Source organism: Cervus canadensis, chromosome 30 (assembly GCF_019320065.1).
Source record: "Cervus canadensis isolate Bull #8, Minnesota chromosome 30, ASM1932006v1, whole genome shotgun sequence".
Lineage (NCBI taxonomy): Eukaryota > Metazoa > Chordata > Mammalia > Artiodactyla > Cervidae > Cervus > Cervus canadensis.
The window spans coordinates 31028635-31043859 of record NC_057415.1 but is presented as its reverse complement, the minus strand read 5'-3'; the positions used below and the strand labels follow the sequence as shown (position 1 = coordinate 31043859).

The 15225-nt window shown below is 44.6% G+C and overlaps 1 protein-coding gene across 7 annotated transcripts in view; it reads left to right on the top strand.

Annotated features, from left to right (window-relative positions):
* The window catches only part of EPB41L4B (erythrocyte membrane protein band 4.1 like 4B), a 138452-nt gene that overhangs the window by 87350 nt on the left and 35877 nt on the right, over window positions 1-15225 (top strand). For all 7 annotated transcript variants that reach the window (XM_043453493.1, XM_043453495.1, XM_043453497.1 and 4 more), the window contains exons 16-17: window positions 9389-9609; window positions 11558-11676. In XM_043453493.1, the coding sequence (XP_043309428.1) occupies window positions 9389-9609; window positions 11558-11676 (340 nt within the window). The remainder of the gene's footprint in view (window positions 1-9388; window positions 9610-11557; window positions 11677-15225) is intronic.

The window sequence follows — 15225 nt, the reverse complement described above, 5'->3', positions numbered from 1 at the left end:
GAACTGATATATAGCTAGGAATAAAGTTAGTAAGATATGTTCCATACTGTTATGGAAAAATTTAAAATTCTGACTAAAGAACATTTAAGAGGATCTGAATAAATGGTAAGACATGCCTTGTGAATTCATTCTCCCAAATCCATTATACTTAATGCTTCAAATCATAATTCCAGTGGGATTTTTTTTTTTTTTTTGGTAGTTACTTGAATTGTAATCTGGAAGAGTGAATGCATGAGGATAGCCAAGAAAAAAAGAAAAATGATGTGGGAAAGGAAACAGGATTTGTCCTGTCAGATATTTAAGACTCACATATTAAAACAAAAGTAATTAAGACAGTTTGGTGGGCCTCCCTGGTGCTCAGTGATAAAGGATCTGTTTGCCAGTGCAGGAGACCCAAGTTTGATCCCTGGTCTGGGAAGATCTCACATGCCGTGGAGCAACTTAGCCCCTGTGCCACAACTACTGAGCCTGTGCCAGTGTTCCATAACAAGAGAAGCCACTGCAATGAGAAGCCCATGCACCGCAATCAAGAGTGGCCCCTACTCGCCACAGCTAGAGAAAAGCCCACACAGCAACAAAGACCCAGCACAGCCAAAAATAAATAACACTATAAAAATACACCTTAAAAAGACAGTCTGGTGCTGGTTTAGCAATACACAAATAGATCAATAAAAATATGAAGGATCCAGAAATAGACACAGAGAGATATTGTGTCTTATCTGCCTTATGGCAGAAAGTGAAGAGGAACTAAAAAGGCTCTTGATGAAGGTGAAAGAGGTGAGTGAAAAAAACTGGCTTAAAACTCAGCATTCAAAAAACTTGAGAACATGCCATCCCAGTCCCATCACTTCATGGCAAATAGATGGGAAAACAATGGAAACAGTTACAGACTTTATTTTCTTGGGCTCCAAAATCACTGCAGATGGTGACTGCAGCCATGAAATTAAAAGACGCTTACTCCTTGGAAGAAAAGCTATGACAAACCTAGACAGAATATTAAAAAGCAGAGACATTAGTTTGCCAACAAAGGTCTGTATAGTCATAGCTGTGGTTTTTTCAGTAGTCATGTATGGATGTGAGAGTTGGACCATAAAGAAGTCTGAGCACTGAAAAACTGTTGCTTTTGACCTGTGATATTGGGGAAGACTCTTGAGAGTCCCTTGGACTGCAAGGAGATCCAACCAGTCCATCCTGAAGGAGATCAGTCCTGGGTGTTCACTGGAAGGACTGATGCTGAAGCTGAAACTCCCCTACTTTGGCCACCTGATGCGAAGAGCCGACTCACTAGAAAAGACCCTGATGCTGGAAAAGATTGAAGGCAGAAGAAGGGGACAACAGAGGATGAGATGGTTGAATGGCATCACCGACTCGATGGACATGATTTTGTGTAAACTCTGGGAGTTGGTGATGGACAGGGAGGCCTGGCGTGCTGCAGTCCATGGGGTCACAAAGAGTCGGACACGCCTGAGCAGTTAACTGAATAACAACAAACGCCCTGTAGGGTGGTTGTCTCTTGAAATCTTAGTCGGCTATTCTGTAATGCCCGTGTCAACCACTAAAGGGAAACAAAGTTAAACCAGTCTTCGGAAACCATCTGCAAAGCACAGGGCAGTTTCCACATTGAATTCAATGACCAATGGCATCGCCTTACTAGATGCTCTTGATAACCTAGTGACAGGCATTGCTTTTAGGCCCATTAAACAGATAAAGGAACTGAGACTCAAGGAAGGGACCTCCTTTGAGCATGGTCTGGGAAGCCTGGCGTGTTGCAGTCCATGGGGTCACAAAGAGTCAGACAGGACTAAGCAACTGAACAACAAGGTATTGTGTATCAGTCATGGGCAATCAGGAGAACTGAAATCACTCTAGGCTTTTCTTACAGAGGGAATTCAATACAGGCAGTTGATTATAGAAGGATGAAGAACTAAGTGGCTTAAGTGACCAGTGAGGTAACTCAGAAATGAACAATAGTAGAACCTGTTTATTACTCCTAGAGCTGGAGAGAAAAGGGACAAAGAGAGATGGCAGAGTCCAGAGCCAAGGAGCTGGGGCCACAGGAAGCCAGTCTAGTGGACGCTGAAGCCCCGGGGGACTGATAGTTACTGCTGGAAACACCCTCTGAAGTAGAAAGAAATGAGGGAGAAATACCTTGATTTATTTCCTTTTCCCACCTTCCAGTTTCCGTCGGTGCTTCCCACTGGTCAAACCTATATAGAAACCAGAGGGCAGAGAAACTGGAAAATGCATTTCTGTGGAAACAGCAGGGCAGGGGAGAGCAGAGAATGGCTCCAAGAGCAGACAGGAAGGGTAAGATAAGAGTAAGCTGGGGAGAGGTGCCCAACCCAGCCTGGGAAGGAGCCAGTTTAAGGAAGGATTTAGGTAGCTATTGTGAGGGAGAGGTCTCTTTTTTTTTCTGAAATGTAGAACTAGTTGTCTCAACATCACTAAAGCACATGAAAACATGTGAGATGACAATCTCTGTTCTTACTGTATCATTGAGAAGACAAGATGTGTGCACAGAGATGTCTCAGGCAGTGGGGTTCGGAGGAGGTCTTGGGATTTTCCCGATGAGTGCGTTTGGTGCCTTAAATAGAAGCCGAGGCAGATGGAAAGATGCAGCAGATGGGCGGCACTTGGGATGCTTGGCTAGCGGAGAGGTCGGAGTCCTGGATGGTGTCCCAGGCTTAGCCAGTTACCCACTGTGTGACCTGGTCACCTCACCCCTCCCAGTAGGCCCCCATTTCCCCGTATGTGAAATAAGGAGATTGGACTAGGGCATTGTTTGTCATCCCTGGCTGCACATTGGATTTAGAGATAGATGATGATGTAATTAGCCAGAGTAAGGATTGTACACTGATTTTTTAAAAATATCCCTTGGTTGATGTTTTTAATCAGCTTTATTAAGATATTAATTACATACTCTGCAATTCACCAATTTAAAAATTGTACAATTCAGTGGTTTTAACATTTTCACAATGTAGTACAGTCACTACAATTTAATTTTGGAACGTTTTCACTTCTCCTAAAGGAGACTGCATGCCCATTAGCAGTCACCTCCTATTTCCCCCATTCTCCCCAATCCTAGTCTACTTCCTATCTGTATGGATTTGCCTATTCTGGACATTTCAGATAAACAGAATTATGTAGCATGTGGCCTTTGGGGTTTGGCTTCTGTTACTTAGCATAATGTTTTCAAGGTTCATACATGTCATAGCATGGATTGATATTTCATTCCGTTTTATGACTGAATAATATTCTAATACGTAGATATATCACATAGTATTTATCTGTTCACCTGTTGATAGGCATTTGGGTTGTTTCTACCTTTTGGCTACTATGAATAGTGTTGCTATGAATGTTTATGTACAAGTCTTTGTATGGACACATTTTCATTTCTTGGGTACATGACTAGGAGTGGAATTGCTGGGTCATATGGTAACTCAATGTTTAACCTCTCTGAGAATCTGCAAGGCTGGTTTTCACAGCAGTTGTGTCATTTGGCATTCCCACCAGCCTTGTAAGGGGTTTCCTCTGGTGCTTGCACTATTCAGAATCTTAAACCACCTAACTGGGCTTCCCTGGAGGCTCAGTTGGTAAAGAATCTGCCTGCAATGCTGGAGACCTGGGTTCGATCCCTGGGTTGGGAAGATCCCCTGGAGGAGGGCATGGTGACCCACCCCAGTATTCTTGCCTGGAGAATCCCCATGGACAGAGGAGCCTGGCGGGCTGCAGTCCGTGGAGTCGCAAAGAGTCAGACACGGCTGAGCGACCAAGCACAGCGCAGCACAACTGGATGATATCTGAGTGGTTCTGTTCCCACAATTCTGTGCTTTTTTATCTAAGATGAGATCCGCAGGGCTGCTTGCAAAAGCCCACATCACCCAGAACTTGCCTGCACTATAGAGTGTGTGATTGGTTTCTCTGAGCACTTGATAATTCCCAGCCTTCTTTCTGAGAGAAAACCCTGTAAGTTTTAGCTCAAGACCCTCCTCCATCCTTGCCCTGCACAGGTCATAATTATGGCGATGGATTCTGGAGGATTATTTTGAATATTTATACCATCATTTTACTAAATACTATAATTATTATAGTAATTGGTATAATAATGGTACAATAATATAATAATTATTATAATGTTACAATATTATATTTATAAATCTCTGAATAATTATCCCATTTTTCAGTATGCAATGCATTTTGAGTACCATATGTTTGGTCTGCTGGGATCCCTGAGTCAGGGAGTGGGGAAATTCTGGCAGGATCAGGCAGGGCTGTAGAGGTCCCTCCACCATGCATCTGCAGAGCTGTGTCCACCCCAATACAGTCAAGAATATCCCATATGACACAGGCTCCCCCAGGAGGAATGCTATTTGCTCTACAGTTGGAAGCAGAATGAGAGTAGGGGGCTTCTCCAGAGAGAAGGGAAGAGAAGAAATTATATCCAGTTAGGGGCTTCCCCGGTGGCACTGTCGTAAAGAATCGGCCTGCAATGCAGGAGATGCGGGAGACCAGGTTTTGATCCCCAGGGCAGTAAGATCCCCTGGAGGAGGGCATGGCAATCCACTCCAGACTCTTCCCTGAAGAATCTCATGGACAGAGGAGACTGGCAGGCCACAGTCCATAGGGTCTCTCAGAGTCAGACATGGCTGAAGTGAGTTAGCACGCGTGCACACACAATTTCTCACTCACATCTACTAACAGGGCACGTTACTTCCTTTCACTAAGCCCCCGTGTAAAAGGAGGCTGCACCAGCTTCCTTGCAGGGTAACTGTCAGAGTTAACCACTAGAGCGCCTACCATGCGCTAGGCACATAGAAGCCCGCTTCTTCCACACCGGATCCTTCTCAACTGCCAGCTCATGGAAGCGTGCACCTCTTCCATCACCCTCTGAAAACCAGGACTTGTAACCTCCTTTCCAGAATGCCAGAAACCTGGTGAACCTCAGTCTCTGCTGACAGTGACCATGGGGCTGGCCTCATCTCCTGGATCTTAGCCACTGGGCCCTGGGACATATGAGCTGCTGAGAGCTGCTGGGCGGGCATGGCCTTCTCTGAGGTTCCTGTGGACAGGGCAGGTGCAGTGGGTGCCGTTACATCATAGCTTATGTGACCATCACCCCCTGGAGTTCTGCAGGGAACAGTCCATGAGGCCAGCAGCAGCGGTTTCTTAAAGGACCCACAACCCCACACAATGCCATAAGTTAGGGTCTCCTGGATGGTCTTCAGCTCAGTGTGTATGAGCTGAGAAAGCACCCAACTCATTCCACTCCTTCTTAGGAATCTTTGCTCTTCTAGAAACTCTGACCCTGAGAGACCCATGCTGCTTCTCTGACCCTCATCTATTTCTCTTCCCACTTGTCTCTTTCTCAGTCTTCCCCAGAAGTTGTTGTAAAGTGAAAATCACACGTTATTGAATATGAGTTATCACTCCTTGCACATAATATTGATTTCCCTGTTTAAAATACGAGTTATCACTCCTTGCACATAATATTGATTTCCCTGTTTAACTTTTCACTCTGGGTTTCTTAGAAATAAAACACACACACACACATACACACACACATGCGCACATGCGCACACGCTTTTAACATGGGAAGACAGAAGATACATGATATTACGGCCTCGTTTCCCATCCATGACAGACATCACTAATCAATCACAGCACTCCTTCCTCCTGAGCTGGGTGCAAACTCAGTATCCTTTTTCATCATACATTCCAAGCGGAGAGTGAGAATCAGTTGGAGTGAGCATGGGAGATATCTATTTATCTATTTACCATTCCTCAGAAATTCTTACTCAAAACTTACTCAAACCTCCAGCCCTGAATGTACTCCAGACCTCTGCTGTAGGGCACCTTGTTCCTTGGGGATTCATCCTCACACTCAGCGTGACCGATTTGAAATTAAATCATAGCATCTCTTCTGCAAGTAGTCCTCACTCCCAAACTCCTTTTTCCTGTTCATAGCATGCCGTTTTCCTGGTCCTCCAGGCTAAAACAGTCACAGTTTTCTGACCTCTCCACATCTCTGTGTTCTCCCCTTCTCAAGTCCTGCCAATGCCCCCAGCCTGTCACTGACTTTCAGTATTTCTCTGGTTTGTCTTTGCTGCCTCGACCATTCGGACCTTTAACAGGCAGGCAGCAGTGTGCTACTAACAGGGTGGGTGGAAGATGAGCCTCAAGCTGTGAAGCCTTCCAAGCCAAAGGGCATTTCCTCTGTTCTGAGCTCCCAATCTCTGTGCCTCCTTAAGACAGATATTATTTTCACTGTACTTGAGACACGGGAAAATAATGCCCATGAGCTCTGCACTTCATACCCTTGTTGTCACATCCCAGCTCCACCACTTCACTCATCCTTCCTCCCTCCCTCCCTGCTTCCTTCCTTCTCTCCCTCCTGCCTTCCCTTCCTCCCTTTCATCAAGTATTTATGGAGCACCAATTATGAACTAAGCAAAGCCTCTGCATGTATAAAATGGGATAGTTAATGTAAACTCTGTAACCCAGTGCCTGGGGCAGAGCAAGTACTGGATAAATAAGTTGGGAGGCGACAGTAAAGGCTGATTATCCGGCCTGGAAATGCATCCAGAAATCACCTGACCCCTCTCATGTCACAGAGGAGGAAACTGCAGCCCAGGGTAGCTGGCCAAGATTCCTGCACAAGGTTGGGCAGAACTAAGACGAGATGCTAGAAATCTCAGTGACAACTCAGTGCGTTTTTTTTCTGCCACCATTGCTACCTCCATGAGGAGGGTGAATACCCTTCAGGTTGGAGAGGTGAGGCTGACTGTGACCCCAGACAAAGACACACCTTCAAAAAAAAAAAAAAGACACACCTTCCACATTCTTACACACACACACACACATTTATTTCCCTGTTGAACTGTCCTGAGCAAAATCTCCAGGAGGCAGCCAGGTCCAGAGACCTAGCTCATAGAATAACATAGGGACAATAGAGCAGTTTCTTCTGAAAAGCACCCTGTATCTCCAGCAGAGTCCTCCCCTGTACCTCCTCCCCTGTGCCCCACGTGCCTGGCCTGCGCACCCCGCCTGCACTTCTTCAGGTATAGCCCAGAGGGCTGCCCGTCTCTTCCATCCACTGAGTTCGTCTAGCCCATCATAGTCTCCAGGGTGTCTGTCCTCCACACAGCCCTCTGTCTGAATTTTCTAAAATGGAGCTCCAATCATGTCACACCTTCGCTTAAACCTTTTACACTCCTCATTCCTGCTCTAGCCTTTCTGCTTTTTCAAATGTCATTCCTTTGCTCGTACCATTCCTTAGGATTCTAATAGCCATTTCCACCTTGGCACTCCGAAGACATTCCACAAAACAAATAAGCAAAAAACAATAAGAAAACAACACACCATCACTGATTTAGAGCATGTGGGTTATAAATGGGAGAAATCCAATTACATCAAGCATAAATACATAAATAGGACTTATAATTGAGAAGTTCAGTGGTAGACCAGCTTCAGGCATGGCTGAAATAAGGGATTCAAATGCTACCAGTAAGGGCTTTTTCCCCCCTCTTTTCATCTAGCTTTAACCTCTGCTCATCTCGTGTCCCTCTGTGCACTGACCACTTCCCACAGATACTTCTTTGTGTCCAGGGAATATGATCATAAGCAGCCTCAGTTTATATCATCCTCATAGCCAAACCTGACTTATCTATGAGGCACAGGAGCCTTGGGCTCACAGTGCTTTTAGGGGCCCACAAAAATGATTTCATTGCTTTTAAAGCCAGAAGAAAAAATGAATTTTTGGTTGAAGAAAATGGTTTAATATCTGATATTAATATATTTGTTTTGTTTTTATAATACAAATGCAGTCATAACATGTAATTTTTAATTTTTTCCCTAGAGAAGAGATGAAGGCCAAAGGGCTTAGGGCCCACAAAAGTCACAGTAAGGCCTTGTTTGACTCTTAAGAAAGAAGAGAGACCCTTTCTCTCTGTTTCCATGGTTAAACCTCCTGGAAAATTGGATTGTCCCTGATGGGATCATTTTCCAGAGCAAGTCCCTAGAAACAGGGAGAGCTCTGATAGGTCCACCCTGAGGGGAATTATCAACCTCATACAAACACAAGAAATGTTCCCTGTAAAAAAGTCAAAAAATAAAAAAGATTGTGTTTTAAGAAAGTCCACCAAAACTTGACCATCTGCCCCAGTGAACTCCCCTCCCCCAATGATTCCTTGCTCAACACCTTTACCAGCCCCAGGAAAACTAGTTGCCTTCCCCTGTACACTCCCTTCATGGCTCATTCTAGTGTGATTATAACTGATTGAATGACAGTTTCCTACCCTGGGGTGTGAGCTCCCTGAAGACGGAGTGAAGGAGTAAGCAGCAAAAATCTGGTCTCTGGGAATGAGCAGAAAAAGGGATTGGCTCTGTTTAGGGGTGTGAGGAGACCTTTGGTCTGGGTCTTAAAGGCTGGAAGTCTTCCTGGAGGAAGGGGTGTTTTAGCTGAATTTGGTGATGAGGAACGACTCCAGGGAACAGAAAGAGGTGAAAGGCCCCAGGACGGGAAGAACTTGGGGGTATAGAGAAGAATATAGCCAAAGATGAGCTGCAAAGAGAATGGGATGGGATCAGCAGTTGGGGAGCGGGGGGCAGGCATGAGTGATACATAAAGGAATTTGGATTTTTTCCTGCAAACCAAGCCATGGAGAGGCGAAAGAGAGCCTGAAATTGAGTGTGAAATGTTGTGTCTGGGTGCCTTTTTCTGCAGAGAAGATCCATAGCTTTCATCAGATTTCATCTTAAGAATCACTAGCAACAGAGAGGTATTCAAGCTCCTGGAAGGTGGAGTGCCACACTCTAGAACGTAATCAGAACAGCTTTCTGGCTGCTGCTCTGTGGAGATGGGCTAAAGAAGAAGTAGAGGCTGGGAGAGCTTTGAGAATCTGTTTCAAGAGCCTTAGGGCAATAACACCAAGCGGAGCAATTGGAATTAGAAGATGTTGTAGCCGTAACATTTAACAGGTGCTTTCTGCATGGTGGCATTGATGGAGAGGAGGAGAAAGTGACTCCAAGACTTCTAGTTTGTATCGTGATCTTATTGTAGGATGTTTAATGAACTATTTTTTAATTTGATGATTGCCTTTGATTTACGCTTCCCACTTAGGTGATGTCTTTTTTTAAATAATTGAGATTAATTTCAAACTTAAGAATTTTTTTAAGGGTTAACATCTCTGATAAATACAGATTTCCACATTCTGCTTTTCCTTTGAGTTGCCGTTGTTGCTATTGTGTCCTGTTCTACGATAACTCTGTGGAGCTATTTGTTGCACCTATTTCTCTTGGTTCTCAATGCATGGAGAACATCATTTAAAGAACAGACAAGGATTTCAAGACTCTCTGCTTTTCTAAATCCTGACTCTGACACCCTCCACAGCTACCCGCTCCCTTCCCCAGGGCTCAGCAGCTCGGACCGGCTGCCTTTCGGCCTCGAGGAGAACGGGGGCGCTCCGTTTACCACCAAGCCTTCGGGAAGGCATCATCATCACCACCACCAGCACCAGCACCAGCACCACACCAGCTATGGCCTCTCGCTGACCCTGGAGAGCAAGGAGGGGCTTTCCAGGTCCCCAAACTCCAGCAGTAAATCCCTTACAAGTAAGTTGGGGCATCAGGGGCAAGGTGGGGGAGCCGTGCTGCGGGGCGTGGGTGGCTTTCCGAGATGCTCAAGATATCGGTGCAGCTTGGAATGGTGGTAATATCCGAGCTGGGTTCCCAGGTCTGGGTGAGCGCAGACATGAGCCTTGTGCATTAGGCAGAGGTGACTTAGGGATTATGGTTTACCCGCCAGCTCTGGTTTTGTTGTGAGGGAGCAGATGTCTCTCTCTGCCTCATTCCACGCTGGTTCTCTGCTCCTGCTGTATCCAGCGCTGGCTCAAGTGGTGGAACAGAGAGAGAGGGGAGTGCGATGACTGAGTCTCTAATTCCCAACCCCAGGAAAGCTCATTCTGTCACATTCTGTCTCATTCTTGCCTTCTGAAAGCAAGGTGTCAAGTAGATCTAGTGCACACTGCTAAAGTCCCAGTGAGAAGTCATGGAAATGGAGAATAAATAAATTAGAAATGTTTCTAGGGACTTCCCTGACGTTCCAGTGGTTAAGACTTTGCCTTCCAATGCAAGGGGTGTGGGTTCGATCCCGGTCAAGGAACTGAAATCCCACATGCCTTGCAGCCAAAACACCAAAACAAAAAACACAAGCAATATTGTAACACTCAATACAGACTTTAAAAATGGTCCTCATCAAAAATATCTTTTAAAAAGGAAAAAAAGAAATGTTTCTAGCAATATGACAGGGTGATTTTGTATCTGTTAAAACTAATTAAAAATGTGGGCTTGGATTTTGTATGCCTGTTCTTTTCTTTTTCTAGAAAATCCTTTTTATTATATTTTTATCAAAGAATTTGTGTGTGACAGGAGGTGGGGGGAGAACTTGTTCTTTATCACATGTGGTTTGAACAAGTGTCAAGATAGAGGTGAGAATCAAGAGGCTTCGATTCTAGTACCCATGGTTGAGCCAAGTCCCTTCTTGGATCCAGGGTTTTCTCAACAATGGAATGGGGTGGAGGGAATTGAGATGATGGCCAAGGAATCTTCCAGGTCTGATATTTCATGAGTCTGTGGCTGGTGAAAAGGATGAGCCATTGAGCCTTCACCTGTAGATGGTGAATAGCAATTCTGGGTTGGCTGAGCTAGAAATGGTAACTCATCGTCCACTTTGGTATTGAAAAATTGATCCTATCCTCACTATCCAGGCCAGAATACTGGAGTGGGTAGCCATTCCCTTCTTCAGGGGAATCTTCCCAACCCAGCGATCAAACCCAGGTCTCTCGCATTGCAGGCGGATTCTTTACCAATTGAGCCACCAGGGAAGCCCCCATGTACGTTAAATAAATCTTTGGTCATTTGTATTTGGAGTATCTGTACAAATGTCTGTCTCCCAAATGGACTAGAATTGTGTCTCATTCTTCTCATTATTCCAGCTTCCCAAATCCCAGTTGCTATCAATGCCTGGCACAAACTTTAATATGTAATGAATACCAAATGTTTAATGAATATTTAATGTACCCATGGATAAAAACAAGCTAGTGGGAGGAGTGGTGGTGAACTAATCTAACATACAATGGATTTGATTTTAGAAATATAACATGGTTTTTAAGGGTACAGTCGTCGGCCCTTTAGCCCGAACACTAATCTTTCCAATGTGCATAGTGCTTTTCCATTAATAAAACCTTTGCACATGAATTACCTCACTTAATAATCACAGCAACCCTGCAAGGTAAGTAATTTTACTTTCATTTGAAAATGGCTCAGAGGCTCAGAGAGGTAAAGTAATCTGCCCAGGGTCACCCAGCTCACATAGGGGGGACTTAGGCCTTGAAACTTTGACCTTAAAATGTTCCCACATCCCACCCGCTAGTGCATTCCTGAGAGATTCAAGCTGCCAGAGGAGGAACCAGGCAGCAAGGCTCTGAGGGTTGGTCTCTGGTAAGCATCTTTCATCACCTATAGCTCTCTGCCCTTTCAACCTTTCCTCACTCACTTACAGAACTGAGTCCGGGAACACCTGCCCTTTTCAGCGAAGCCGCTGCGCATCTAAAGAAGCTAGAACTGGAAACTGTGAAGCCTGCTGGACCCTGGCCTGCTCTGCACATCAATATAAATAAGGTGCCAAGGACCAGAGCTGGGTGATGCACGTGGGCCTGGGGTTCACTCACACCTCTCATTATGACCCCGCCTGCCTCTTAAACCATGTGCCTTTGTCTTGGAGGGATTTCTACTCAACCTCTCATGACATTTCTGCTCAGGCATGTCTCTTAGGAGCCGAAATTCACTTATGTTCTTTTGGGGTGGATTATAGCAGTAGGGGCTGCCTCTGATGCTGAGGCCCTCAGCCTGGATCTGTTCGTGGTCCTCTCCATCCTTCTAACTGAAGTTCTTCCAGGGAAGCCTCCACACTTACCTCTTTCCAGTTTTACTCTAATGTATTAGTCTGCATGGGCTGCTATCACAGATTACCATAGACCAGGTGGCTTAAACGGCAGACATTTATTTCTCATTGATCTGAAGGTTGGGAAGTCCAAGGTCAAGGTGTGGATGATTTGGTTCCCTGGTGAAAGCTTGCTTCCTGGCTGGGAGCCAGTTACCTTCTCCTTGCTGGAAGAGGGCTCTTTCTTCCTCTTCTTATAAAGCCATTAATCCCGTCATGAGGGTCCCACCCACATGACTTTATCTCAATCTAATTACTACTTCTCAAAGGCCCTGTACCCAGATCCCATCACAAAGAGGGTTAGGATTTCAACATATAAATTTGGGGAGGACACAGTTCAGTCCACAGTACCCTCTGTCTCTCTCCAACGGCACCTGGCACATCATAGATCTTCAGTATCTGTCTGCTAACGGAAGGAAGGGAAGGATTTGGGGGGGGGGGTGCGGAATTCCCTGTCTGTCCAGTGGTTAGAGCTCCACACTTACACTGCAGAGGTCGTGGGTTCAATCCCCAGACAGGGAACTAAGATCCCACATGCTGCGTGGTGCGGCCAAAAAATAAAAGGCTGGCTTAAGTATTAAAAAAAAAAAAAAAATCAAAAAATAAAGAAGTAGGGAGGGAGGTCTTCAGGAAGGGACTGGGCAAAAGACAAGTTCTCTTTTGGCTAGACCTGTTCTTATATCCAAATGGGCAGCCTTATAAAAACCAAGTTATATCTTAGAACTGTAGAAAGCCAGTGCTGGATTCAATCTGTCATTTATTTCAACCTTTTCAACATCTGAGACCAGAGGAAGGGACCGGGCATTCTTGAAGTCAGAGCAGCAGCTGAATCCCTGGACCCCTGACTCCCGGTACAGTGCCATTTGCATCCCCACATGTTTCTTCAATTTCTACCCTAGGGTCGCTCAACTTAGGCTCTAGTGATATTTCAGCCTGATACTTTGGGGGAGAGGCTGTCCTGCGCATTGTAGGATGTTTTGCAGCACCCCTGGCCTCTACCCTCCAGGAGCAAGTAGCATCCCCCCATCCTGGCGTGACAACCAAAATTGTCTCCAGACATTGCCAGATGTCCCCTGAAGGGCAAAATCGCCCCTGGTTGAGACCCACAGTTGCACACACTTTTAAAATCCTTATAGGAATAGTCTTCTTTACTCATGGGTCATTTTTTCTAACCCCAGTGCCTAGCTTTGCCTCTTTATAAGAGGGAATTAACAATTTGGAATTAATTAACAATATCACTTTAATTATTAATTAAATTATTTTAAAGTATAATTTATAGTTATATTAATTTAATTATTCATTAAATTATTAATTAACAACATCACTTTGCTGACAAAGGTCCATATAGTCAAAGCTATGGTATTTCCAATAATCCTGGATGGATGTGAGAGTTGGACCATAAAGAAGGCTGAGCACCAAAGAATTGATGCTTTCGAACTGTGGTGCTGAAGACTCTTGAGAGTCCCTTAGACTGCAAGGAGATCAAACTAGTCAATCCTAAAGGAAATCAATCCTGAATATTCACTGGAAGTACTGATGCTGAAGCTCCAATGCTTTGGCCATTGATGCAAAAAGTCAGCTCATTGGGAAAGACCCTGATGCTGGAAAAGATTTAAGGCAGGAGGAGAAGGAGGTGACAGGATGAGATGTTTGGATGGCATCTCTGACTCAGACATGAGTTTGAGCAAACTCTAGGAGATAGTGAAGGACAGGGAAGTCTGGTACGCTGCAGTCCATGGCATCACTAAGAGTAGGACTTGACTTAGCAACTAAACAACACCAACAAACTAATAATTAATTATTTGGAAGATCTGGTCTGGAATGGGAGCTCCCTTTCCTTACCCAAGTTATTGAACATGGGAACATTATACCTCCTATCTGGGCTGTTCCTCCACCCTAGACATCCCTCTAGCCTACACTAGACTTCCAGGGTTTCTCAGAAGATTCTCCATCCCCTTGAACCCACCCCAGTAGGGAAACCTCAGGTCCCTCTGATCACTCATGGGCCCCAACTTTAAGACCCTGTTCACCCAGTTTTCTTCACTACTACCCTCCCTGATAGTCAGCTGGAAAAATAATTCTTCCTGCAGGATGGCACTTATATTCATTCAATCAACAAATCTTCATTGAGCAGGCCTGTGCTAGCTGCTAGGAGTCAACCTGATGGATTATGTGCCTGGGATTGGTCTTTCTCTTAGTCTCCAGGTTTTCAACTTTTCTTCTACAGTCCACACAATAAATCATTTTAATAGGAGCTTACCTGGAGCTTGGCAAAATCAAAAATATTTTGCAGGAAAGTATAGCATACAGTAGCAGAGAACTCACAGGTTGTATGTAATTTGTAGTTGCTGTGAATCTTGGTGGGACATTAGCAATCGTGGCTTGCTCTGGGTTAAGGTGTAGCTGAGACAGCTGTGAGTTATTGAGCACTTGCCATGGACTTGGGGCTTCCCTGGTGGCTCAGATGGTAAAGAATCTGCCTGCAATGTGGGAGACCCTGGTTTGATCCCTGGGTCGGGAAGATCCCCTGGAGAAGGGAATGGCTACCCACTCCAGTATTCTGGCCTGAAGATTCCATGGACAGAGGAGCCTGGTGGGCTACAGTCCATGGGGTTGAAAAGAGTTGGACACGACTGAACAACTAACTTTCACTACTCCTATGCACTCAATCAATAATGCCCCTCTTTTCTCCTTCACATGAAGAAATGGATCAGTGAACATAGAGGATGGAGTAATGCCAGATAACCTTGACTTTGTCCTAACACATAGGCAAGTATATGACTTCACACTATGACTCCTTATCTTTAATAAAAACAATCCTTGCAATAGGCATCATAACTTATCATGATATCACAACTGGGAACCAATGGTTATGATGGCTTTTAAGGTTTTTTTCAGTCTCAAGAATCCTCTGATTCTTCTAAGGTTTGGATATGTTAATGGTGAGAAGACATGTTGATTGCCCAATTCCAAAAGTACACCCAAAATTGTCACAGACATTTCAATTTCATCCAGTTTGAAAAGTGTAAACAATTTGTATCAATAGTTGAAAACTGCATCTGATCATTTCTTTATCCCCAAATGACATCCTTAAACAGAAGGGCTATTTCCAATGACAATTATATCAAAGTTCAATTATCGTTCATCTGTGTGTTTTGAAATTTGAATTTCCATATTGAACAAAACAACCTCTTTCCACAATTCAAATTGAATGTAAAATACAAAAT